The 23,588-nt window shown below is 43.9% G+C and overlaps 1 protein-coding gene across 1 annotated transcript; it reads right to left on the bottom strand.

The window, feature by feature from the left end:
* Positions 1–10,140: 10,140 nt before the first annotated feature.
* On the bottom strand, positions 10,141–21,896 carry LOC135050919 (nicotinamide N-methyltransferase-like). Its single transcript, XM_063957169.1, has 3 exons — positions 21,746–21,896; positions 14,260–14,467; positions 10,141–10,561 (listed from the first exon to the last, which is right to left on the bottom strand). The coding sequence occupies exons 1-3, from the start codon at positions 21,894–21,896 to the stop codon at positions 10,141–10,143; spliced, it is 780 nt and encodes a 259-aa protein (XP_063813239.1).
* Positions 21,897–23,588: the final 1,692 nt, after the last annotated feature.

The following is a 23,588-nucleotide window of genomic DNA, read 5'->3' as shown; positions in this document are numbered from 1 at the left end:
TGGGTATGTAGGCTGGTGTCTTCCAGGTCCAGCTGATTCCACCACAAGCGAGTTAGTCTGTTGGTTTATGGATCCACTGGCTTCCAGCGCAAGCAGGTATGGCGGCTGGCGGCTTCCTCTTCTGGCAGCTTCTGCATCAAGGGGGTCTGGTAACTTGCTGCTACCAAGTCTGGCAGCATCCGGTGGCTTCTGGCAATGAATGGAGCAGAAATAGCTCTGTACATGGCTCTGCAGCACACATGTAGCCCACCATTAGCGTTAACGTATTAAAAACATTATTGCCGTTATTAAGTTATAGGGTTAATATGATAATATCGCATTTTCCAAAATGTCACTATCCCCTACAGATGTGTTATCATGGATCTGGTATGATATACCGGCAGATGGGATAAAGGCTGTCACTAAACCGACAGCTGCATCCCGTCTGCCAGAAACCCGCATGCGAGGCAGCAAGTCTTCTCGCAGGCTCACCACGCTCCAGGCCAGGTGACTCACTTTGCTCGCCACAGGTCCTATTCCCACTCAGTTGTGGGTGTGGACCCATCAACCAAGTGGTTATACCGGGCGAATCTCGGGCTTCAATCCATCAGTAAAATTCCAGCTGTCAGGATTTTGGCATCTGTCTCCTCAATGCAGAGATCTCATCTGTCGGCATTTTAACTTCATCCTGTTCTTATACATTTATCCTCAAAACACCACGCAGTGGTAGATGCCTGATGTGATTGAGCTGAAAGGTTCCATGCAACTTTTTTTTGCTGAAAATGCATCGATTTGTGACACTAATATATCTGTGTGTGACTGCGGGCTAGATGCATCATCACTTGGAGAGTGTTAGATTGGATCCTACTCATCCTCATCCTCCTCATCCTCATCATCCTCCTTATCCTCATCATCTTCATCCTCATCATCCTCTTCCTACTCATCCTGATCCTCCTAAGTTCAGGATGAGGAGGCTGGAGGGTATTCAGGGGGATGTAGTTGGAGGGTATTCAGGAGGAAGGAGGTGACAGGTGGCACAAGTCTGGTTGAACCTCTATTGTATGATGATGATGATGATGATGGTTATATTCTTATACAAACAGGCATCTTCCAGTGATTTCCTACATGAATAGTGAATACCGATTGATTACACCGTCTGCCCAGAGAGGATGAACTTCTTCAGAGGTTCCCCATCACAGCGAAACCACCATGTAGGTTCAGTAAGGTGTATTTTTATTTAGTATACGCACGCTGTGCCTGTGACATATATATTAGAACTGCACATAGTACATGTACTAGGGTTTTGGAATTGCAGAGAGTGAGTACAATCATCTGCAAATCAAAAGATGTGTAAGAGCAATTCCACAGATGACAGCCTTTGTGTTGCAGCTCATTGCTCTGCTCTCTCTCTACAATTCCAAAACCCCAGCACATGTACATTGTGCAATTCAATTTGGCACAGGTACTGTTGTGAATGTAGTGAGGACACAATTTGACCCCCAGAGTGCAGAGAAATGGGGGCATGTCATGTGGCTATGCCCCTGTGATGTGTGACCACTCCCCTTGTGACATGTGGCCATGACCATTTTTTTTCACTCACGCACAGAGTTCCTGCAAGAAAAAGATTCTAATTTCACCAGTGGTCAGGGGGAAGAGTTGTGTCAGAGATTAACTGTGTCAGGGAAAGAGCTTGTGATATATGAATAGGATTAACATTATAAGAGGTGGATTAATATTAGATACGTACCGTGACTGATTCTAGCAGTGTCAGCTCCACAGGTACACACATAAGGGCTCATTTATCAATGAGTGATAAATTTCACTGTGAGTGATACATTGCAGCAACCAATCACCTCCTAACTGCCATTTTTCTCAGAGGTTTGATATGTATCCCCTTTTGTCTACTTCCACCAGTTCCACTCAAGCTGCTGCACTTCACCCTACTCACCTCCAGTGTCCTCATTCCATTCCCCGCTTATCCAACGCTCACCTCTTTCCTGCTCCCTCCAGTCCCACTAACATGGCATCACTGCATAAAACACTTATTATATGCTCCAAAGCCATTGGGTGTGCCTGCAAACTGGCAAGCCTTTTACTTAGTCTGGAGAATTCAGGGCTCAGGGTCTGAAGACAGTGATTATAGGATAGATGCAACAAGGTGCCAGTCAGCATTGGGCAGGAAGAAGACAGCTATATAGTTACATAGTTAGTGAGGTTTAAAAGAGGCAAAATGGCCATTGGGTTCAACCTGTATTCTGTGTTTAGCTGTTCATATTATAATGGGCTGCTGAAGTAATGGGTTAGTACCAATTGACAACTATGATTCTTACCACTCCCAGATATTAATGTCAATATCTTAAATGCTATAACCCTGGATACTTTTTGCAGTTAGAAATTTGTCCAATTCATTTTTAAATGGATTTACAGAGTCTGCCATTATTACCTTCTCCGGCAGGGAGTTGCAGATCTTTATTGCCCTTACCGTGAAGAACCCTTTCCTACATTGTGTACGGAATTGTCTCTCCTCTAGCTTCAGCGAGTGCCCACGTGTCCTATACAGAGTTCTTTTAATAAACAAATCCCCTGCTAACATCTTGTAATGACCCTTTACATATTTGAAGATATTAATAATGTCTCCTCTTAGACGTCTCTTTTCTAGTGCATACATATTTAACCTAGTAAGCCCTTCCTCATACTCCAGTGTCTCTAACCCTTTGATCAATTTAGTAGCTCGCCTTTAAACTCTTTCTAGTTCCCCGATATCTTTTTTATAATATGGTGCCCAAAATTTAACACAATATTCCAGGTGCGGATGTACCAATGATTTGTACAGTGGCAGGATTACATCCTCATCTCTTGTCTCAATGCCCTGGTTTATGCATGCAAGCACTTTACTTGCCTTTTTTGCTGCATTTTGACATTGTATGCTATTATTAAGCCTATTATCTATGAGCACCCCCAAATCTTTTTCCACCACAGTTACCCCTATATTTTCCCCATTTAGTGTATAGGATGCAAGTTTGTTTTTATCCCAAAATGCATAACTTTGCATTTGTCTATATTGAACCTCATTCCCCATTTAGATGCCCAGGTTTCAAGTTTAAATAAGTCATTCTGTAGAGACTCCACATCGCTTTCTGAATTTATTACCTTACACAGTTTAGTATCATCTGCAAAGATTGTCACTGTGCTTTCCAGGCCTAATCCTAGATAATTGATAAATATATTGAACAGCAGTGGGCCAAGTACGGACACTTGTGATATTCGCTGGTGCCCAGCTGGAGAACATCTTGTTGACCACTACTCATTGTATCCTGTTATCCAGCCAATTACCTATCCATGTACAAATAGTATATCCTAGGCCAAGTTCCCTAAATTTGATGATCAGTCTATTGTGAGGCACTGTATCGAAGGCTTTTGCAAAATCTAAATACACCACATCCACTGCTTTTCCCTGGTCAAGATTCTCGCTCACTTCCTCGTAGAAGCTAATTAAGTTAGTTTGACATGATCTGTCCCTTATAAACCCATGCTCACTTTTGCTAATAATCTTATTAACCTGCAGATAATCCTCAAAATACCTTCCAATATTTTATCCACTGTAGAGATTAAACTAATTGGTCTATAGTTACCAGGATTATTTTTAGTTCCCCTTTTAAATAAAGGCACTACCTCAGCTTTGCGCCAATCCTTTGGTACCATGCCTGATGTAATTGAACTATGGAAAATCAAGTATAAGGGTTTTGCTAGCTGCGACCTAAGCTCCATAATAACCCTCGGATGAAAACCATCTGGGCCTGGTGATTTATTAATCTTTATGTTGTTTAGTCTCTCCAGGACTACATCCTCACTTAAACAAGCATCAAGCCAAGAGTCATTACCTTCACTATCGTTATGCACTACTCTCAGCGGCTGATCCTCCCTGGTGAATACGCAGGGAAAAAATTGTTCAGTATTTCAGCTTTTATTTTATCATAGTTTATCAAAGCTCCCAATTTATCTTTTAATGGGCCTACATTCTCCTTCTTTATCCTTTTACTGTTTATGTATTTATTAAACTTTTTAGGATTGGTTTTACTCTCTATAGGGATTTGCTTTTTGTTTACAATTTTAGCTGCCCTTATTACTTTTTTGCATTTTTTATTGCATTCCTTATAATACTGGAATGACTCCTCCCCTTCATTAGATTTAAATGTTTTAAAGCACGCCTCTTTTTAGCCATTGCTTCTTTGACCTCCTTATTAAGTCAGCTTGGCTTGTGTTTAGTACTCCTGTGTTTACTGCTCATGGGAATGAATTTTTGAATATTGCTATCAAGCAACCCTTTTAAAGCAACCCACATTTCCTTTGTGTCTTTACCATGAAACAAAACTTCCCAGTCAATGTCATTTAGTGCCTCAGCATATTAAAGTTAGCTTTTCTAAAGTTAAATGTTTTAGTTGTTCCCTTATAGCTATGTTTCTTGAAACTAATGTTGAATGTGATCATATAGTGGTCACTGTTTCCCAAGGTCTCCACAACTTTAGTGCTTGATATAATGTACACATTATTGGTAATAACTAGGTAGTTTTACCTCTAGTTGGGTCCTCGACTAATTGAGTCAAGTATTGATCCTTTAATGTATTTAAGAACCTGCTGCTCCTAGTTTTTAGTTTTACACATGAATCGTTACTCCAATTTATATCCGGATTGTTAAAATCTCCTAACACTAGGATGTTCCCCTTTCCTGCAGCTTTTTCAATTTACTGTAAGAGTTGTTAATGCAGAGTAAGGGGATTGGAATCACCAATCTCAGGTCTTTCTGATATAATGGTCACCTGCACTGAACAAAACTGAAAAAAAATTGTAAGAAGTACCTACCTGTAAAAATTTTATTTATCAATAAACAAAGTCAGAACTGTAACCAGGAATTTTAGTAGCTGTGGCAAGAACTAAAATTGATGCCCCCCAGCTCTTACTGTACATCTAACAAAGACACCTAAAGTATTTATTATCCTATGCCCCCTGGGTTTGTGCACAATGGCCGATCACGCAACTGAGCAATTATCGGCAGCCTGCGCATGTGCTGTAATCATATCGTACCGGTGCAGTGAGATTTTTAATGCAGTGTGATTGACAGGAAAGGACCATTTGAGGAAGGTAATGGGGAATGGTGACAAAAATGTGGGCGTGTATCTGCCTTTAGTAGCAGTCATGTACAGTATGTGTGACCAGAGGAGCAGCTAGGCACCATAGTGCCCGGAGCAAGAGTATATTTTGGCGCCCACTCCCCTGTACTGAATTGGGGGCCTAGCCAACATGTGGTGACATGTTACATTTTAAAAGAAACAATATTTAAAAATCCCAAATTGGTGACAGGGCCGGATCTAGACCTTATGGAGCTCAGGGCAAAAGTTTCCTTTGGGTGCCTCCCATGTTTAAAATAGGGTCAGTGCATGCTGAAGGCTTGCAACAACAATATGGCAGTATGGACGGTGTAATGGTTAGAATTACTGCCTCACAGCAATGAGGTCATGGGTATGATTCCCACCATGGCCACAACTGTGTGGAGTTTGTGTATTATCCCGTGTTTGTGTGGGTTTCCTCCGGGTACACTGGTTTCCTCCCATAAAAGTATACTGGCAGGTTAATTGGCTCCCAACAAAAGTTAACTTGCCACAAAACATAGCTTCACTGGGAAGGTGGATGGCCACAGAATAGTACTAATTCACATTACACTGCAAAGTAGTGTCCATTATTCACATTACACCACATAGTAGTACCCCTTGTACACATTATGCCACACAGTAGAGCCCCTTATACACGTTACGCCACACAGTAGAGCCCGTTATACACATCACACAATGGTTGAGCCCCTTATACACATTATGCCATTATAGAGCCACTATGGAAGTAGCTGTATTTAACTATTCACTTATTTCAAATAAATAAAAAACACTATATATGCCCCGACTGACCTGTCTTCACAGGCCCCTAATTACTCGATAAAAACAAAGTCCCAAATGTGACCCCCAAGGACCTGATGACCCACCCAATATCTGAATTAAAATAATGCCCCAAAACTGGCCCCTGCCCAGATCTGATAATCTCTCAATGCCTCAATGAAAATAATGCCTCAAATGTGACACCCTCCCAGAGAACTGAAAACCCCACTATCAATAAAAATAATTCACCAAAATTGCTCCCACCCCCCGATTTTGATAAACCCCCAATGCCTTAATGAAAATAATTCCCTAGAACTGCCATCCAAGACCTGCTTATTCCACTATGCTTCAATGAAAACAATGTGCCAGAATTGCCTAAGGGTCAGAGAAAGAGCTGTGTGCAGCAGCCTGAAGGGCAGAGAGAGCTGCACCACATCATCCTGAGGGGCAGAAAGAGGTTCTGTAGTAGTCTTAGGGGCAGAGAGAGGTGTTGCAGCAGCCTGTGGGGCAAAAAGAGGTGCTGCAGCAGCCTGAGAGACAGAGAGAGGTGCTGCAGCATCAATGTAGAGAGAAGTGCTACAGCAGCTTTGGCAGAGAGAGGTTCTGCAGAAGACTAGGCCGAAAGAGGTGCTGCAGCATCTGAAGTAGAGACATATGCTGCAGCTTCCAGGAAAAAGAGAGGTGCTGCAATAGCTGGGACAGAGAGTGGTGCTGGAGGACATAATTAACCCTGCTGCACAGCTACAAACACACAGTGACACATATAAAGAGGGCAGACGGAGCTCCCTCATGTGCCGGCTATCAGTGTCTCCTTCTGTCGCCCTTGGCCTGCCCTGTTCCCTACCTAGTCTCTGAGTCCGAGTCAGTGTGCGTCCCCTCTGCTTCTCCTCCTGCTCTGTGGCTGCCAGTACAGTGGCCTGTGATGAGAAGGGGGGGGGGGGGGGGGGCTGAACGGCAGCGTGCCCTCTATCTTTTTTTGTGCCCGGAGCAAGTGCGCCCCTGTAGCCACCCTCGCTACACCCCTGCGTGTGACTATAGATTAACTCGAAGAGTCGATGTTCCTCACTATTGCATTAATGCTGCGTACGTGTCAACAGTTCCTGTGGACTTTGCGATGGCTCCGGTGGGTGTCTATATTCTTTTCAGGGTGGCATCTTCACTTTAGAAGATTAGCAATTCCGTAGTCTGATAAATCGCAGCTGTGAAAGCATGTGGGTACAAACATGGATCAGGCCCCCTGTGCAGTTGTCTCTGGTCATGTCCTTGTGTATAGTGCACTATTTGTCTTTCTTTGTGACTATACCAATGAAGAAAACATCACAATGGAGGAACACAAGTGTTTAGGTTGAACACGGATTTATTTAAAGCCATAGTTACTTACACAGACAAGAACAATCTAGGTTTGATTCACAACTTTGCAACAAGTTACACATTACAAAGTCTGCCATAGTGCAGATATTAAGGAAAACCATGCTTGAGTTCAGATGGTTAAATCAAATTGACTGAGGTACTAATTAAGTCATTTGTGCTCAAGCATGGATAGCCTTTAACAGGGGCGTGTCTAGAGAGGAGGAGACCCATGTGCAGACTCCATGTGTGGGCACCCTCCTCTCCCGTAGCCGTTGCGCTGCTGTTAGAGCACTCAGTGCTGTAGACTCTGGCACAGTGCCAGAGTCTACAGCGCATGCGCAGGACTCCGAAAAATGGCCACCGCGCCAACTTTTTGGAGTCCTGCGCATGCGCTGTAGACTCGCCACTGTGCCAGAGTCTACATTGCTGAGAGCGCTAGCAGCGGCGCAACAGCTATGGGATAGGAGGGTGCCCACACACGGTCAGCGATGGACTCCGGAAAGGTAAGTATAGGAGAAATGGGTGCAGTGTGTGCGGTGTGGCCCCCTGGACTCAGGGGCCCGTGTGCACCGCACACACTGCACCCATTAGAGAAACGCCAGTGTCCTTTATACATGGACTGTAATGGCGGAGTTTGGGAACTTGGATATTTGGCCTTAGCTCCTTTTCACTGGAAGTATAAAATGGGATTCAACATCCTCCATATGTCTATGCACTGAGGTCACTATAGGTGAGCATACTGGAACTTGTATCAAATGTTTGTTCCACTACAAAGAACGTTATGCACTAAGGGACTAATTCAGCATTAATCACAAAAGCAAAATCTTTCTCTAATGGGCAAAGCCATATTGAACAGCAGGTGGGGCAGATGTAACATGTGCAGAGAGAGTTAGATTTGGGTGGGGTGTGTTCAAACTGAAATCTAAGTTGCAGTGTAAACATTAAGCAGCCACTATTTACCCTGCACAGAAACAATATAACCCACCCAGATAGATATTATATATTTTCTTATACAGCTCCAGCCTTCAATGAAGTATTTCTTGCTACAGTATATAGAACTTTTCTGCGTCAGACGTCTGGGTACTGTAACATCAGTTTTCATCTTGGCAATGTACAGACACCAAGGATATTGGGGGTAATTCAGATCTGATCGCAGCAGCAAATTTGTTAGCAGTTGGGCAAAACCATGGGGGTCATTCCGAGTTGATCGCTAGCTGCATTTGTTCGCAGCGCAGCGATCAGGCTAAAAACGACAGCTCTGAGCATGTGGCGCAATGCGCATGCGTGACGTATAGGCACAACGAATTATGACGTTTTGCACAGGGTCTAGCGATGCATTTCAGTCGTACTGATTGCCGCAGAGTGATTGACATGAAGTGGGCGTTTCTGGGTGGCAACTGACCGTTTTAAGGGAGTGTTTGGGAAAACGCAGGCGTGCCAGAAAAAATGCAGTAGTGGCTGGGCGAACGCTGGGCGGGTGTGTGAAGTAAAATCCGGAACAGAATAGGCTGAAGTGATCGCAAGCGCTGAGTAGGTTTTGAGCTACTCTGAAACGACACAAATTTTTTTTGCATGCGCTCTGCGATACAGCCGTTCGCACTTCTGCTAAGCTAAAATACACTCCCAGTGGGCGGCGGCATAGCGTTTGCACGGCTGCTAAAAACTGCTAGCGAGCGATCAACTGGGAATGACCCCCCATGTGCACTGCAGGTGTGGCTGATATTACATTTGCAGAGAGAGTTAGAGTTGGGTGGGTTATATTGTTTCTGTGCAGGGTAAATACTGGCTGCTTTATTTTTACACTGCAATTTAGATTTCAGTTTGAACACACCACACCCAAATCTAACTCTCTCTACACATGTTATATCTGCCCCCCCAACCTCCCTGCAGTGCACATGGGCCCTCATTCCGAGTTGATCGGTCGCAAGGCGAATTTAGCAGAGTTACACACGCTAAGCCGCCGCCTACTGGGAGTGAATCTTAGCTTCTTAAAATTGCGAACGATGTATTCGCAATATTGCGATTACTAACTACTTAGCAGTTTCAGAGTAGCTTCAGACTTACTCTGCCTGTGCGATCAGTTCAGTGCTTGTCGTTCCTGGTTGACGTCACAAACACACCCAGCGTTCTCCCAGGCACTCCCACCGTTTCTCCAGCCACTCCTGCGTTTTTTCCGGAAACGGTAGCGTTTTCAGCCACACGCCCCTGAAACGCCGTGTTTCCGCCCAGTAACACCCATTTCCTGTCAATCACATTACGATCGCCGGAGCGATGAAAAAGCCGTGAGTAAAATTACTTTCTACATAGCAAAGTTACTTGGCGCAGTCGCAGTGCGAACATTGCGCATGCGTACTAAGCGGATTTTCATTGCGATGCGATGAAAAATACCGAGCGAACAACTCGGAATGAGGGCCCTGGTTTTGCCCAACTGCTAACAAATTTGCTGCTGCGATCAACTCTGAATTACCCCTATTGTTTTGTGAAGGTGTTGTGTGGCTCTCTGTGGAGTCCACAATTATCCTGGTTCTAGGTTATTATTCTAGGCATCGCATGTCTGGTGTCACACAAGTATAATACTCCTCACACAGTGTAACAATTTACGGGTGTGGGTGACATAGTGTAAGGTTACTTATTTCTATATTAATGGACAATGTAACATAAAGAAGAATTTTAAAAGATTTTCCCCAAAATTTGCCTATTTTTCTGTATATAGCAGAATCCCCTCTATCCCAAAATATTACCAAAGAAAGCTTTGTCTCTACTGAGAGAAACTAAATTCACCATGGGAATCTCAGAAATAAAGTTAATCACCACCAATGGATGCACTCTAAATATTCGGTCATGGGGGGTGTAAACCCTCCAGCCTTGAAGTCATTAAGAAAGATTATCATTGTTTTTGAGCAACAACAAGTATTGATTTTTTAACTTCATAGAGATCAGAGGATCCCTCCAATTCTATTGGTATAAAAGCTTTAACCAAATAACCTTCATCATTTAGAGTTTCTTGTAGAAAGTTTTCATCATAATCTACTAGCTGGTACTTATCTTCCCCGACAAAATAAAAAGAAGAGTGGATATCTGCAATCAATAGTAAATGCCCCCCAACTTTTAGCAGAGATGACATATGTCTCAGGTCTCTGCGGTACGCATTCTTATCTTCACAAACAACATCCAGCATTCGGACAGAGAGGATGCAGTCTGCCTTTGGAAGCTCTCTTGGAGATGTAGGGTTCTCCTTGGCCAGGTCACACTTCTCAATACATTTCACTTTTCTTCTCACCATAGCTTCTATATCTTTATAGCTTCCACTGAAATGAAAAATAAACATGTCACTATCATGTTAAAATTGTAGATATTATGGGGGGGATGTAATAAACCTTCTAGATGGGAGAGTGGAGAAGTTACCCATAGCAACCAACACAATTATAGCTATTATTTATCTAGCACAGTTTATAAAATGACAGAAGCTGATTGGATGCTATAGGCAACATCACCACTTTATCTCTCTCAAATGATTAATGCATTTGTACCTCACGGACATTTGCTATCTTCAACACACAGGGCAATTAATTATACGAAAATGGACCTCTTTCTATTAGAGATGTGCGGCGGGCACGTTTCGTGTTTTGTGTTTTAGTTTGGTTTTGCCAAAATCACCCTTTCGTGTTTTGGTTTTGGTTTTGGATCTGGATCATTTTTGGAAAACAAACAAACATAAAAACAGCTAAAATCACAGAATTTGGGGGTAATTGTGCTCCTACGGTATTATTAACCTCAATAACAATCATTTCCACTCATTTCCAGTCTATTCTGAACACCTCATACCTCACAATATTGTTTTTAGGCCTAAAAGTTGCACCGAGGTGACTGTATGACTAAGCTAAGCGACTCAAGTGTTCGGCACAAACACCTGGCCCATCTAGGAGTGGCACTGCAGTTGCAGACAAGATGGCACTATTCAAAAACTAGTCCCCAAACAGCACATGATGCAAAGAAGAAAAAGAGGTGCAATTAGGTAGCTGGATAACTAAGCTAAGCGACACAAGTGTGTGGCACAAACACCTGGTCCATCTAGGAGTGGCACTGCAGTGGCAGACAGGATGGCAGATTTAAAAAATAGGCCCCAAACAGCACATGATGCAAAAACTACCACTGGTCTGATGCAGCCCAACAGGTTGTTAATAATAATATAATTGTAATTTGTTATACTGCAGCAGTGGATATATATATAGCAGCAGCGTATATCGTCAATGGAATTACTGATAACACAGGACACTGGATATATGGCAGCAGAGAACTCCAACACTGTGACTGCCTGGACTGATACAGCACAATACACTGACTAACCCACTTTACAGCTACACTGGATAGATGGACTGGACTTAGCAGCACAACACTTGTCACCCCACTTTCCTGCCCCAATAAACAGAGACTGAGCACACTGAATACACGTCCTCTCACTCTCCGAGACTGGAGTGAAAATGGCCGCGAATCGCGGCTCCTTATATGGAATCCAAATCCCACGAGAATCCAACAGCAGGATGATGACGTTTTGCCGAGTTCGGGTTTCTGAGTCAAGAGAGAAGATCCGAGCCTGGCTCGGATCCAGACTCGGAAGGCAAAGTTCAGAGGGGTTCGGTTCTCTGAGAACCGAACCCGCTCATCTTTACTTTCTATGCCTGGTACATTATGGGGTGTATACAATGGTGTAACTCCTAGAGGCAGTGGAAGCACTGCCCTTTTGAGCTCCAGCTGTCAGGGGGGCACCAAGGAGGAATAACTGAGGGGGCTGCTGAACTAGGACAGATATCTCTCCACTCATTTCATAGTGAATTTGCTACAGTCACTGCTGACAGCTGTTCTTGCTGACAAACCCCCTTTGTAGACACCTTGAGCTAAAGAGTTCTGGAATATTTGATAACAGCAACAGCAGTAGAGTGGGGTTACATCAAAGTGTGTATACAGATGGAGCCGAGCTCATCTAATGTGGCTCCATCACAAACGTGTACACCCGGTGTTACTAGATGATCCAGCGCCTATCTGCGCTACGGGAGTGCACTGAGACGCTCCCATAGCAGTGAATGGGCACGTGCATGTCTCACACGCACGCGCTTCCCAGGCGCTGCGATAAGCGATCCTCAGTGGGCGCGCTGCGGTGCAGATGGAGCCACGATTAGACCTTATGCAATGCAAGTGAGCGGTTAGGCCACAGGGATTGTCACTGTCAGATTATTGGTATTAGAAAAAAAACTCCCATCGTAAGAAGGTTTAGTACTGCTCATGTCAGCTGTAAATGTAACAAGAATATAAGTGTAGTAGATGGTGACCCAAGGCTAATATAATGGTCCTCCCCCAGGAAATGATTTGTTTGGAGGTATAAAGTAAATTATTCTGTTGCTGTTTATTCGGTCTTAGCTTGTGTGTTGAAACCCATTCTGTGATGTAATGTATTGTTCCATCCACAGTTCCAGTGAATGCTCTGGGAGGAACAGGGGAATGTCATATGGAATACTAGTAAATGGGATATGGTATATGTCAGGTCACCCCAGCTGCACCCACCCCACCCTGTCACTTTGGAACTGCAAGGCATGACAGGGCCGTCTTAACAGCAGTGCAGGCCCCTGGGCAAAGTAATATACTGGGGCCTCTACCCATCCTCCAGCAGTAGTAATGGGGCATGCTATCAACGGCAGCTTTGATGTCCATCAGGCAGTAGAGGGTGTTCTATCTTCTGCTCAGCATGTAGAACCTGGAACAGTAATTTCTTGTTTTTGCTCCTTTACTGCACAGATGAGGTGGGAGGTAGAACACTAAACTGTTGATGGAGGCAATGGGCTGAATGAAGGAGCCCCAGTACATGACTTCCAGGGTGGTAGGGGATGTTTAATATGCAGGGGAGGGGTGGATAGTGGATTGGTCTTAATATTTTTAATTTTCTGGTGGGAGGGCTGCTTGCTTAATTGCAGATATCTCCATTTCCTGTAAATAAATATCTTAGCTTTCAATGGGATAAAAAAAAAATAAACTAGAGAGTACCACCTTTCAGGAGGTACTGGGGACCTGGGGATCAGAGTTCAGGAGCCAGAGCAATCCACCCGACAAAAATATAAAACTGTATACCAGGCGTGTAGAGCTGGAGCAGGGACCAGCTGCTGGAAGGCTGATATCTCTGGTTCTGGGCATAGTAGAGACGATCTGTCAGTGTCCACCGAAAGGGAAGATTCCCAACTTTTGGAATATACCCTTAGAAAAACTCTATGTCAGACAAAACCTGAGATACAGTATCTGGCTCGAAAGAGCAATTAACAGGCTCAGATGGGAGTCAATGCTTTGAAGTCGGATATGTCTGGTTCCCCAGTGATGATTTTAAAATATCTGGTGCCCATGGAAAAATGGGACCCTCAACTATCAGCCTAGGGCCGTTATACTTCTGGGGCCCTAGTACAACTGCCCATTGAGCCCATATAAAAAGACGTCCCTGGGGCGGGACCACCTCACATGACTAGAATAGGGAAAGACCTGGCTGTGTGAAGACAAACCGGAGGCAGGTCAAAGCTACCATGGCAGCCGAGCCGCTCCACCCCGCACATAACTTGATGATCTAATTTCTATCAGCAGTCATCTTTATGTAATAGATATCATCTCTTATTAGCTCACCATTTGTAATCAATACAATTGATGGGATTTAGATTTTTTTTATTAGGTGTTCTGTTCCTACAAGTAAGACAATTTTATCAGACCTGACGTAGATCAGATTTTTAGCACTTTTTTGATTTTTTACCATCCTATATAATAAAAAGCTAACGCTGCTCCACACCTCTATGGAGGCAATTCAAGTGTTTTGCACACCGGCAGCCATTAGATGGTGCCTGATGGAGCAATTCAAACGTTGCTCCATTCAGGCAGCACAGCCGCCGCCGCTGACACTACTGTTCTGTTGTTCCATCATTCTGACGGGCTGCTAACAAGTTTATGGATAATAATTAAAATATAATTATATAATTACCTTGCATCTCCTTCCTCGGCTGCAATTTGTGCAGCAAAAGTCCAATCATGGGCATCTGGCTCTTTATTCACCCATTTTTTCAGTTCCTCGACACATGGGTCATTACAGTCTAAAATGATAATTTCTTTGAATAATGCACAGGCTGGGAAGAGTTGAGAGATGATGGGACCAGCAGTTAGATCAATTAGGATATTTCCTCTAATGTTTTCTGTAGAAAAAAAAAATCAATTTGTAATAAAATGAAATCAGGAAAAGTAAAACACCATTCAGCGTAGAGTATCCCTCACTTAAGTAGAAGGCTATGCAGCCTCATGTTGACAAGGACTATATAGACAGTCATTATTTCTACACCACATTGTCTTATTTTACTATGTTAACCTGGCTAAAATGAAGACATATGCCATGTCTATTTAGTCATACTGTCAACAATAGGGTTATAGTTAGGGTTTGGCTTAGGGAAAGAGCAAGTTGTCGACATTATGCCAATGTTGAAATGTACTCTGTTAACATGGAGTACCTGTCGTTATTTTTGAGTTTCCGTTATGATCGTAGAAAATATAACTGTCAATAAATCATGCCAAACTCAGTAGAAGTCTTATGAGATACCCTACCTGGCACTGTGTCACTTTACCTTTTAATTACTCCTAAAACAAAATCAGGCACCACAATTCTAGGAGCTTCACAGAGGGTGGATGTAAGGATCCAACAGACAAAAATTCAAAAAGTTGATATTGGGTGGTGTGCATTGGACGCAGCACAGAACTGCACAGTTGTCCACATTTATTCACATATTTATTAATAATTATTTATAAAGTGGCTACTTATCAAACAGTGCTTTACAGACCATTTATAATCATTCAAGCAGAACTTCCAATGAGCAAATGAAGCTTGTAGTACACACTCCCCACTGATACATTTTTATTCACGGTCGAGTCCTATTATTATGACCACCTCCTACATTTGGCCCATGTAGTACGTCACGTGTTGTGCACTGGCTTGGTGGGTATATAAGGTGTGCGATAGGCCGTCTGCACACATATCACTCGTTGCTGTCATGGGTAAAAGGGGTGATTTATCCAAGTTGCAAAAAGGTATGATTAGCGGCTTTTGGGCCAAGAGTGGCAGGTTTCTGAAACAGGGCAGTTTGTGAAATGTTTGCCTGCTTCTGTGGTTTAGGTGTATCATGACTGGACAACTGGCACCATTGTGAATCACCGACATGGAAACTGCGGAGATCCACGTGCCATTGATGTGAGAGGTAAACGTCCACTTCGAAGGTGCGTGAAGGCCGACCGTCACGCTACAGTGGAGTAGCTCACCATAAAAATGAACCTGAGGGATACCAGACGTGTGTCTAAAATGACAGTTTAGCAAACCCTGCTGTGTATGGGGCTCCGAAGCAAATGGATGGTCACTGCACCTACAGTAGCTGGTGGTCATAATAATGTGACTTGACCATGTATATGGGGACATTTGTTGTATTGTATCAATCACATAAATTTAAAAAGATAAAGATTGTTTAAAACTATTAAATACCTTCACTGCTGATGGTTTTCTGACCCTGGTGCTGAGGTATTTTTTTTCACATTTGTGCTTGTCACATTCCAACATCAATATAACAGATTTTTTTTTTATGCAGTACCTACACAAAATATACTGTACAGTACCTTGTTTATTTTCCCAGAATACTTTGTATATTTAGAAAATACCATTAGTTTTTTTTACTCATTCTATCATATGTAAAACAAAACAAAACAAATAAACCAAATCAATAACCCACCTTTCCAAAATAGTAAAATGCAGTGAAATATTCACTGTCTCAAGTTAAATGCTTACTTTATGTAGGAAGAATATTGTAGCCCAACAGGGCCAACCATTTTAAAAGCTAGAAAACCTACCATGTTAAATGAGAGATTAATTTTTTAACAAAATATGAGGAATATATGGGCTTTAGATCAAACCCCCCCCCCCCCCCCCGCCCTGCCCCATCCCAACTGTGGAAAATGTTACTTTTTGTGCAATGTTTCAGTTATACCCCTTTCACATCGCATAAATAACCCGGTATCGACACGGGTCAATGTGCGGTGTGAAAGGGCCATGGCCGAATTCCTGGGTCGCTAACCTGGTAATTCAACCCGTGTTATAAGAAGTGTTATTCCCGGTTTGAATACCGGTTCCGTGGCAGCGTATATGGATTCGGCCCGGGACCCGTTTACTACATAGGGAGAGGCGGCGTGGAGATGAGCTCAACTCCCGCCTCTGCCCCGTTGCTGGCTCCGTTCCCCACCACTTTGGCAACCGACCAGGCAAATTGCCGAGTCGGGAAGCCAGCGCTTAGCCTCCAATGGCGGATCCCACCCAGCAAGGTCCCGTTTCCAATTCCTGGGTGGGATACGGCATTGGAGATGTGAAAGGGGTATGTTAGGTGTCAAGGGACGGACTGGGGTCCGAAATCATCCCTGGCATGTATTTGCGCGTGTGCACATGAAGGGGCGCGTGCTGTGTACGGGGCCGCGCAAGCACTAAAGTTGGAGGCATGGTGCGAGTCAGCAGGGCGTGGACTTGCGGCATGCCCCCGTTTCCAAGGAGATGGATGGGGGAGTGGGGGCACATGACCAGCACACGGGGGCGTGCCACGAGTCATGGGGACATGGACTCACGGCATGCCTGCATTTCTATGTAGACAGGAAGGGAGGCAGGGGAGCAGCCAGAGCAGAGAGCAGGAGGCTGTGCTACGCGCGGCCTTCCTGGCTCTCTGCCTGATAGGACCGGCCCACCAGCCCATCGGCCCTTCTGGCATTTGCCAGAAGTGCCAGATGGGCAGCCTGGCCCTGTAGGGGTCTATTCATGAAGCAGTGAAAAGTGTGGAGAAGTTGCCCATGGCAACCAATCAGCATTGAAGTAACATTTATAATTTGCATACTATACAATTATACGGAGCAGCTGATTGGTGCCATGGCTAACTTCTCCACAGGCTCACTTCTCCACTCTTTTCACTGCTTCATTAATAGACCCTTATAGTCTGCTAAGAGGGTACATTGTTTTAAAGAGGAGACTCGCCTCCTTCATGAACATGTGGGCAGGGCTGTAGAGGGCTTGGATGGGCACAGATAATGTAAAGGGCGTAGCAGGAGGCGTGTCCACATCCCCTTAAAAAAATGATGACAAATGTTATTTTCAGTGCCATGCTGATCAAGGTGGGGGGTGCCATGAGGACCTCAGTCAGGGGCTAGTCCAGGGGCAGTCAACAGTGTGATTGCTTTCACCCCACAAAGTAGAGGAGGAAGCAGCCTCCATGGCCCCAGTGCAGCCCAGCACACTGCAGCGTGTGTTGGGTTGGGGAGACATACTGTAGGATGCTGACAGGAAGAGGGGGGCCAGGGATGTGGCAGAGGTAGACTCCTGCTGAGACCCTCCAGCAAGCCTGGCTCTCGGTAATTAGTACCTGCTCACCCCAGGGTCATTTTAACAAAATTTTAGGCCCTGGTCAAAGCAATGTACTGGAGCCCATATCCACTCATTCATGGAAATAATTGGAAAAAAAATCATAAATTACACCTCCTGCTGTCTGGCACTGTCTCTGCACATGAATGGCGGTTAGCACTTTGATTGATGGATAGCTCCAACCATCCACCAATTAGCATGCTGACAGACATTCACTGTCTTGCTGCAGGCTGGGAGGCAGGTAGAGAATTTTGTCTGGTTGCTCTGATTGTATTGGACAGCATTCTGCCTTCCAAGAAGCTCTGGAGACACCAGCCAGGGAAGCAGATGCTCCCCAGCTCAGCCCAACCCTGCTCAAAGGCCCCTAGAATCATTAAGATAACCCTGGCTCCCTGACTCTCGGTGGCCATGTGTGCGGGACAGTATGGGGGAGTTAGAGCACAATGTGCCCTTTCCACATTTATGGAAAACTATTTTTTTGCACAGCCCTGGGTGGTATTTTCTGGTTATCACTAATAATTGCTGCTAAGAGGGCCACATCATTTTATAGAGGGGACTCTCTTTGAAATTTAGGTGACAGATGTACTGTGCTAATGGGCATGATAGCGCCTTCCCAGCCATACAGTATATGTCTGTTTTCTGTAGCGCAGGGTAATACTGTCTGCACAATAACTGCTAGTAGGACACATTATTTGAAAGTGGGGAGTCAATACTTTTAAATAAGGGTGCACACTTGGTTGCAGTTGTCATTATGGGGATGATAGGGTATGAAGTGCCCCCCTCCCCAAATATATGGAAAATGTAAGTTTTCCATAACATGGGGTAAAATTGCCTGGTGATCACAAGTGATCGATAGGCAATACATACTAAGGGGCCTCAATCTTTGAAATACGGGATGCCTCTATTTCAAAAATTGGTGCCCCTTAATTATTTGTAGCCAGGTTGAGTGAACTCTTCCCCCATGCCTGGATTACATATTTTTTATTTTTCTGCAGTGGAGGGCGTTTGGTCACCAAACATTAACTGTGATGTGGGCACTGCAGTTGAAAGAGGGAAGTGCCCTATTTAAAACTAGTGTAGCACCATCTTTGTAGGTTTTGGGGTTAGAGGTACTTAAAATCACTGCCCCCACAATTTGTATTCTTTGTTTTTTTTTGTATTTTTTAATTGTGCTTCCAGATGTGACCTGGGGGCTGCCAGGTGTCCCCACCAGTTGTTAAGACCGGAGGAGGAGAGTTAAGAAGGCTTTTTCTGTGTGTGAGCAAGGGTGAGTGGGGCTTGTCTGCTGCAGTCTTATTGTACACTTGGTGGACAAGTCCCGCTTGTTCTCCAAAGAGAAGGGGTTAAACAATCTGATTCATATGGGACATAATTATACATTGACACTAGCAAAAATGTCAACTGTAAATGCAAATTTATATACAGATGTTCCCTCATGCACTGTTGCTTAAATCGTGGCAAAGAACCCATCTTGGCAAGTGAGGTCTGGGGGGCTGAGACGCAGCTAGCGTCTTGTGTCTTATTCAGATAAAGAAACTGGGTGCAAAAAACTACAAGTGGCAGCCCAAAGGATCTGGAACACTGTGAGTGGAATTTTTATGTCATCTGCAATTTGAATAAGTTGCAAATAAGAAAAATATGGTTTGCTGCTCCTCTGCATCTCAGTTGTTCCTGGTGTCTTGCGCTGTGTGGCATTTTGAGGCTAAGTATATGTGGACACATTTGTAAGGTCAATATCATTATGAAATTTGAAGTTATCATTTTATTGTACTTAATTAGAGAAATGTTATAAATATAAAATAAAAAATCATAACAATATAACACCTAGTAGAAGGAAACTCAAGCCAGTTACAGAATATAATTCAGTACATGAGAATTAGCGTATTAAAGAGATTACTATGCAGAAGCTATGGGGAGACTTCAATAGAGGGTGGGAAATTTAAAAATCCCATGGTGCGGGGGTTTTCCCGCTGCTCCAGAGTTTTACTGTTCAATTAGAGGACAGAATATGAGATGCTGGGATATCTATATATATCTTCTATATCTTTTTTCACGCACCCCTAGAGCAAGTCTGATTTTTCCTGAACTTGTTATTTTTAGGAAAAATCAGCAGAACTTGCTCTGTCACCCCAGCGGCACCAATCCCCTTCACCTCCACCCTTTCTGAGGCCTAATTAAGCAATTAGAATTCTCCAGTTAGCTTTATAATTCTGTAAAAACTTCTCTTCCAAGGTGATGTCTTCACCAGTGTAGGGACCTAGTCTCCTGCAGCAGCGATGAGGGTAGTAATGTGTGTGAGTGTGTGTAAGTGTTTGTAAATATTGTGAGTACTGTATGTGCTGAGTTTGTGTGACCCTCGGTGTGGGTGGCCACCCCTTTCCCCATTTGTGTGATCCCTTCCCAGAGGCAGCAATAACATCTTTCAGCATCCCCCTCACCTCCCAGCAGCTCCCTCCCCAGTGTGAAGATGGAGGGAAGACCACTGGGAGCCACAGAGACCACCAGAAACCTCCGGAGAGGTGAGTATCTGTTTTTTTCTTTTTCACACATCGTAGGGTATTCAGAGCTTAAAAACCCAAGACCACTTTTTTTAAATTGACTACTATGGGTATCAGAAGTGCGCATATCTGTGGCAATCCAAAATTGTGTGCAAGGTGTTTTTTTATGTGAAATCCTTGTGCCCAATTGAATTCCCCCCTATGTGATAAAAGATATATAGGTTTCTATTCATGAAGCAGTGAAAAGAGTGGAGAAGTGAGCCAGTGGAGAAGTTGCCCATGGCAAACAATCAGTGTTGAGGTAACATTTGTAAGGTGCATTCTATAAAATTATACATAATAACTGATTGGTTGAAAAGGGCAACTTCTTCGCTGGTTCACTTCTCCACACTTTTCACTGCTTCATAAATAGTCCCCATACTTACCAGACATACAGTATGGATATACCCAAAAAGAAATGGAAAATATACTTTCAGCAGTTTTATAAGGAAAAGACCCACTCTACCCCTACCTAGCTGGCTCCTGACAGCAGTGTTGTGATTTGCAGATATGAAAGGGGGCATGGCCTAATGCCATGAAGCATCTGCCCCATTAGAGACCTGTGCTGAAGCCTAGCCAGACTGTAACATGTCTTTCCCCGTTCCTTCCTCAACATGTCTCTCTGTCTCTCCCTCTGTCTCTCCCTCTCTTTGTCTTACCCTCTTTATCTCCCCTGACGCTATCTCTCTCCCTGACACGACCTCACTCTCTCTGAAGTGCTGCCACTCTATCCCTCTCTCTGACACCTTCACTCTCTCCCCTCTCACCCCTCTCTCTTTCTCCATCACCCTCTTTCTACTGCTCCCCTCTCTGTCTTTCTCCTCTTTCTTTCTCTCTGACACCCTCTCTCTCTTACTCTCCCCTCTCTTTATCTCTTTCCCTGACATCCTCTCTCTCTCTTGCACTGACATCCTCTCTCTTTTCCTGACCCACCTCTCTTTCCCTGACACCTCACACCAACTCGCTCTTTCCCGCTCCTCTCCTGACATCTTTTCTCTCTCTCTCTGACACCCTTTTTCTCTATCTCTCTCTTCTCTCTCTATTTCTGAAATTGTCTCTCTCTCTCTCATTCTCCCCCTCTCTCTCCTTCTCTCTCTGCCTTTTACCCACTATTTCTCTGTCTTTCCCTGACACCCTGTTGTCTCTCACTCACTCCACTCACACTCTCTCCTGCACCCCTTAGGGGCTAAGCAGTGACAACGGTGGGGTGCGCAGTCAATTTTATTGGTGGGGTCCCCACACATTTGTTGCCCTGGGGCACACACACTAGCTTTTATCCTGCCCTGCAGGGGAATGAACTTATCAAATATCATTTCAGTCACATGTACAGGGTAGAAGCAAGGTTCTGTGTAAATCTATAAAAGAATGAAAGACAGATACTGGAGAATTATAATGATATGGCCAGTGATATCCCTCCAGTGTCTATCCCACATTTTGCACTACTGTATACAATGGAATACATGATGCAGCCTAACAAACACTGCATACTCTATCTACATACATACCTGTGGAAAACACTTTGTGAAGTAGCTTCATTGGCAATATGACTGTATCCTGTAAAATATTTTTATCCACTGTTGCTGAAAAATATGATTTAAGCATTAGTTTTGCATTCAAATCATCAGATTGGTAATACTTCAGTGGAGAGGACGCCATTGCGTAAGTCTTTCAACAGCAAGTTATTCTACTAATAGGGAAAACCTCAACCACATTTTATAGTGCATTAACAGGATGATCTGAATAATACATGGGTGTTATTTCAATATTTATCACATGCTGATATTTATTTACAGTACTACAGTCACATGATGGCCTGCTCTCTACACACACACCCTCAGGCCTGATAATAGCAAAGGAGGCGGGGTTGGAATATTTCTGTCCCAATTTTTCAAATTTTACAGTTCTACCACTGGCTCCATTACTCACATTTTCATCATTTGAAGTATATTCTATTAGGATTTTGATCCATTTTTCTGTTGCTGCCATTTATCGCCTACCTGGGCAACACAAACTATTTCTGGAAGATTTTTCTGCTTGGCTGCCTCACTTCTTATCCTCTGATATTTCCACACTCATTATGGGTGAATTAAATATCGCTATTGACAGTCCACAATCTCCCAATGCCCCTGAATTACTCTTTCTAACCTCCTCTTATGGCCTTTCCTAATGGTCTGACTCCTCTACTCATCAGGAGGGTCACTGCCTTGAACTTGTATTCACCAGATTATGCTCAGTTTCTAAATTCACTAACACTCCTTTCTCTCGCTCAAATCAAAACCTTATTGTGACAATCCTGACTACATTTCTCATGTTTGGTGTCTTTCCTCTGACAAAACTCCTGTAGTTCAGCATACAAGCTGCAGTCTGTGTTACTGCTGAAAACTACTGATTAGTCACCTGTGTTCAGCAGCTGGTCTCTGCTCATTGTGCTTAGTTGTCAGTGAAGTCTATTTATGCTGCTTCTTTACAGCGCATTCAGCATTCTGTGTATAATCCTACTTTAACCCTCCATAGTGCTCCACTTCCTGGTGTTTGGGCCTAAACCATAGATGTTGCCATCTTGGTTCCAGCAGCTGACTCTCTACTGAACAATCCTGTCCAATCTGACACTTCCAGCCAATCCAGAGCAACCCAGAGGTATATAGCTTGCTGCTTTCCAGGGCACAGGTGGCCAGTTCCATAAATCACACAGCTCTGTGCGTGAGTGGTGTAGCTGTGCTCCCCTGCTGAACCAGTCTGCTTCTGAGGACACTTACCATGACCTAGTCTCTTCCATTGTTAAATCCGTTGTCGGCATTTATACATTGTATTATCAAGAACATCGGTGCAAGTCCGATATTCCAGACCACTGGTGAAAGTACGATATTCCAGACCATCAGTGCTAATCCATTATTCCAGACCATCAGTGTAAATCCAAAATTCCAGATAATCAGTGCAAGTCCAATCTTCCTGATCATCGGTGCCAGTTTCAAGTCTTCAGTCATCAGAACCAGTCTGATATCCCTTGGGTATCAGTTCCTAGACTGAATCTCATTCTTACTCTCTAGTGATAGCATAGGGGACCCAGACAGGGAGCCAAGACTGTCCCATTTGGGCACAGCTGAGCCCAAATTCCCTTGCGGGAATCCCTGGTGAAGACCACCTGTGGTTTAAGACTTTGTGTCGCTGTTCTTCGCCAACTACCTCTTGCTATTTTTGGTATGTGGATTATTGTGCCTTTTACGTGGTTCCAGCCTAGATCTTCTGAATGTGAAGAAGCTATATAAGACCCTCCAACTTTGCATACTAATCTCCAACTAGTTCTGTGACAGCGTCGGAAACAAAAATATCTCAGAACCTGACTCTTAT

The sequence above is a fragment of the Pseudophryne corroboree genome, chromosome 1, assembly GCF_028390025.1.
Source record: "Pseudophryne corroboree isolate aPseCor3 chromosome 1, aPseCor3.hap2, whole genome shotgun sequence".
NCBI classification, from domain to species: domain Eukaryota; kingdom Metazoa; phylum Chordata; class Amphibia; order Anura; family Myobatrachidae; genus Pseudophryne; species Pseudophryne corroboree.
This window is presented reverse-complemented; position numbering and strand designations above follow the sequence as displayed.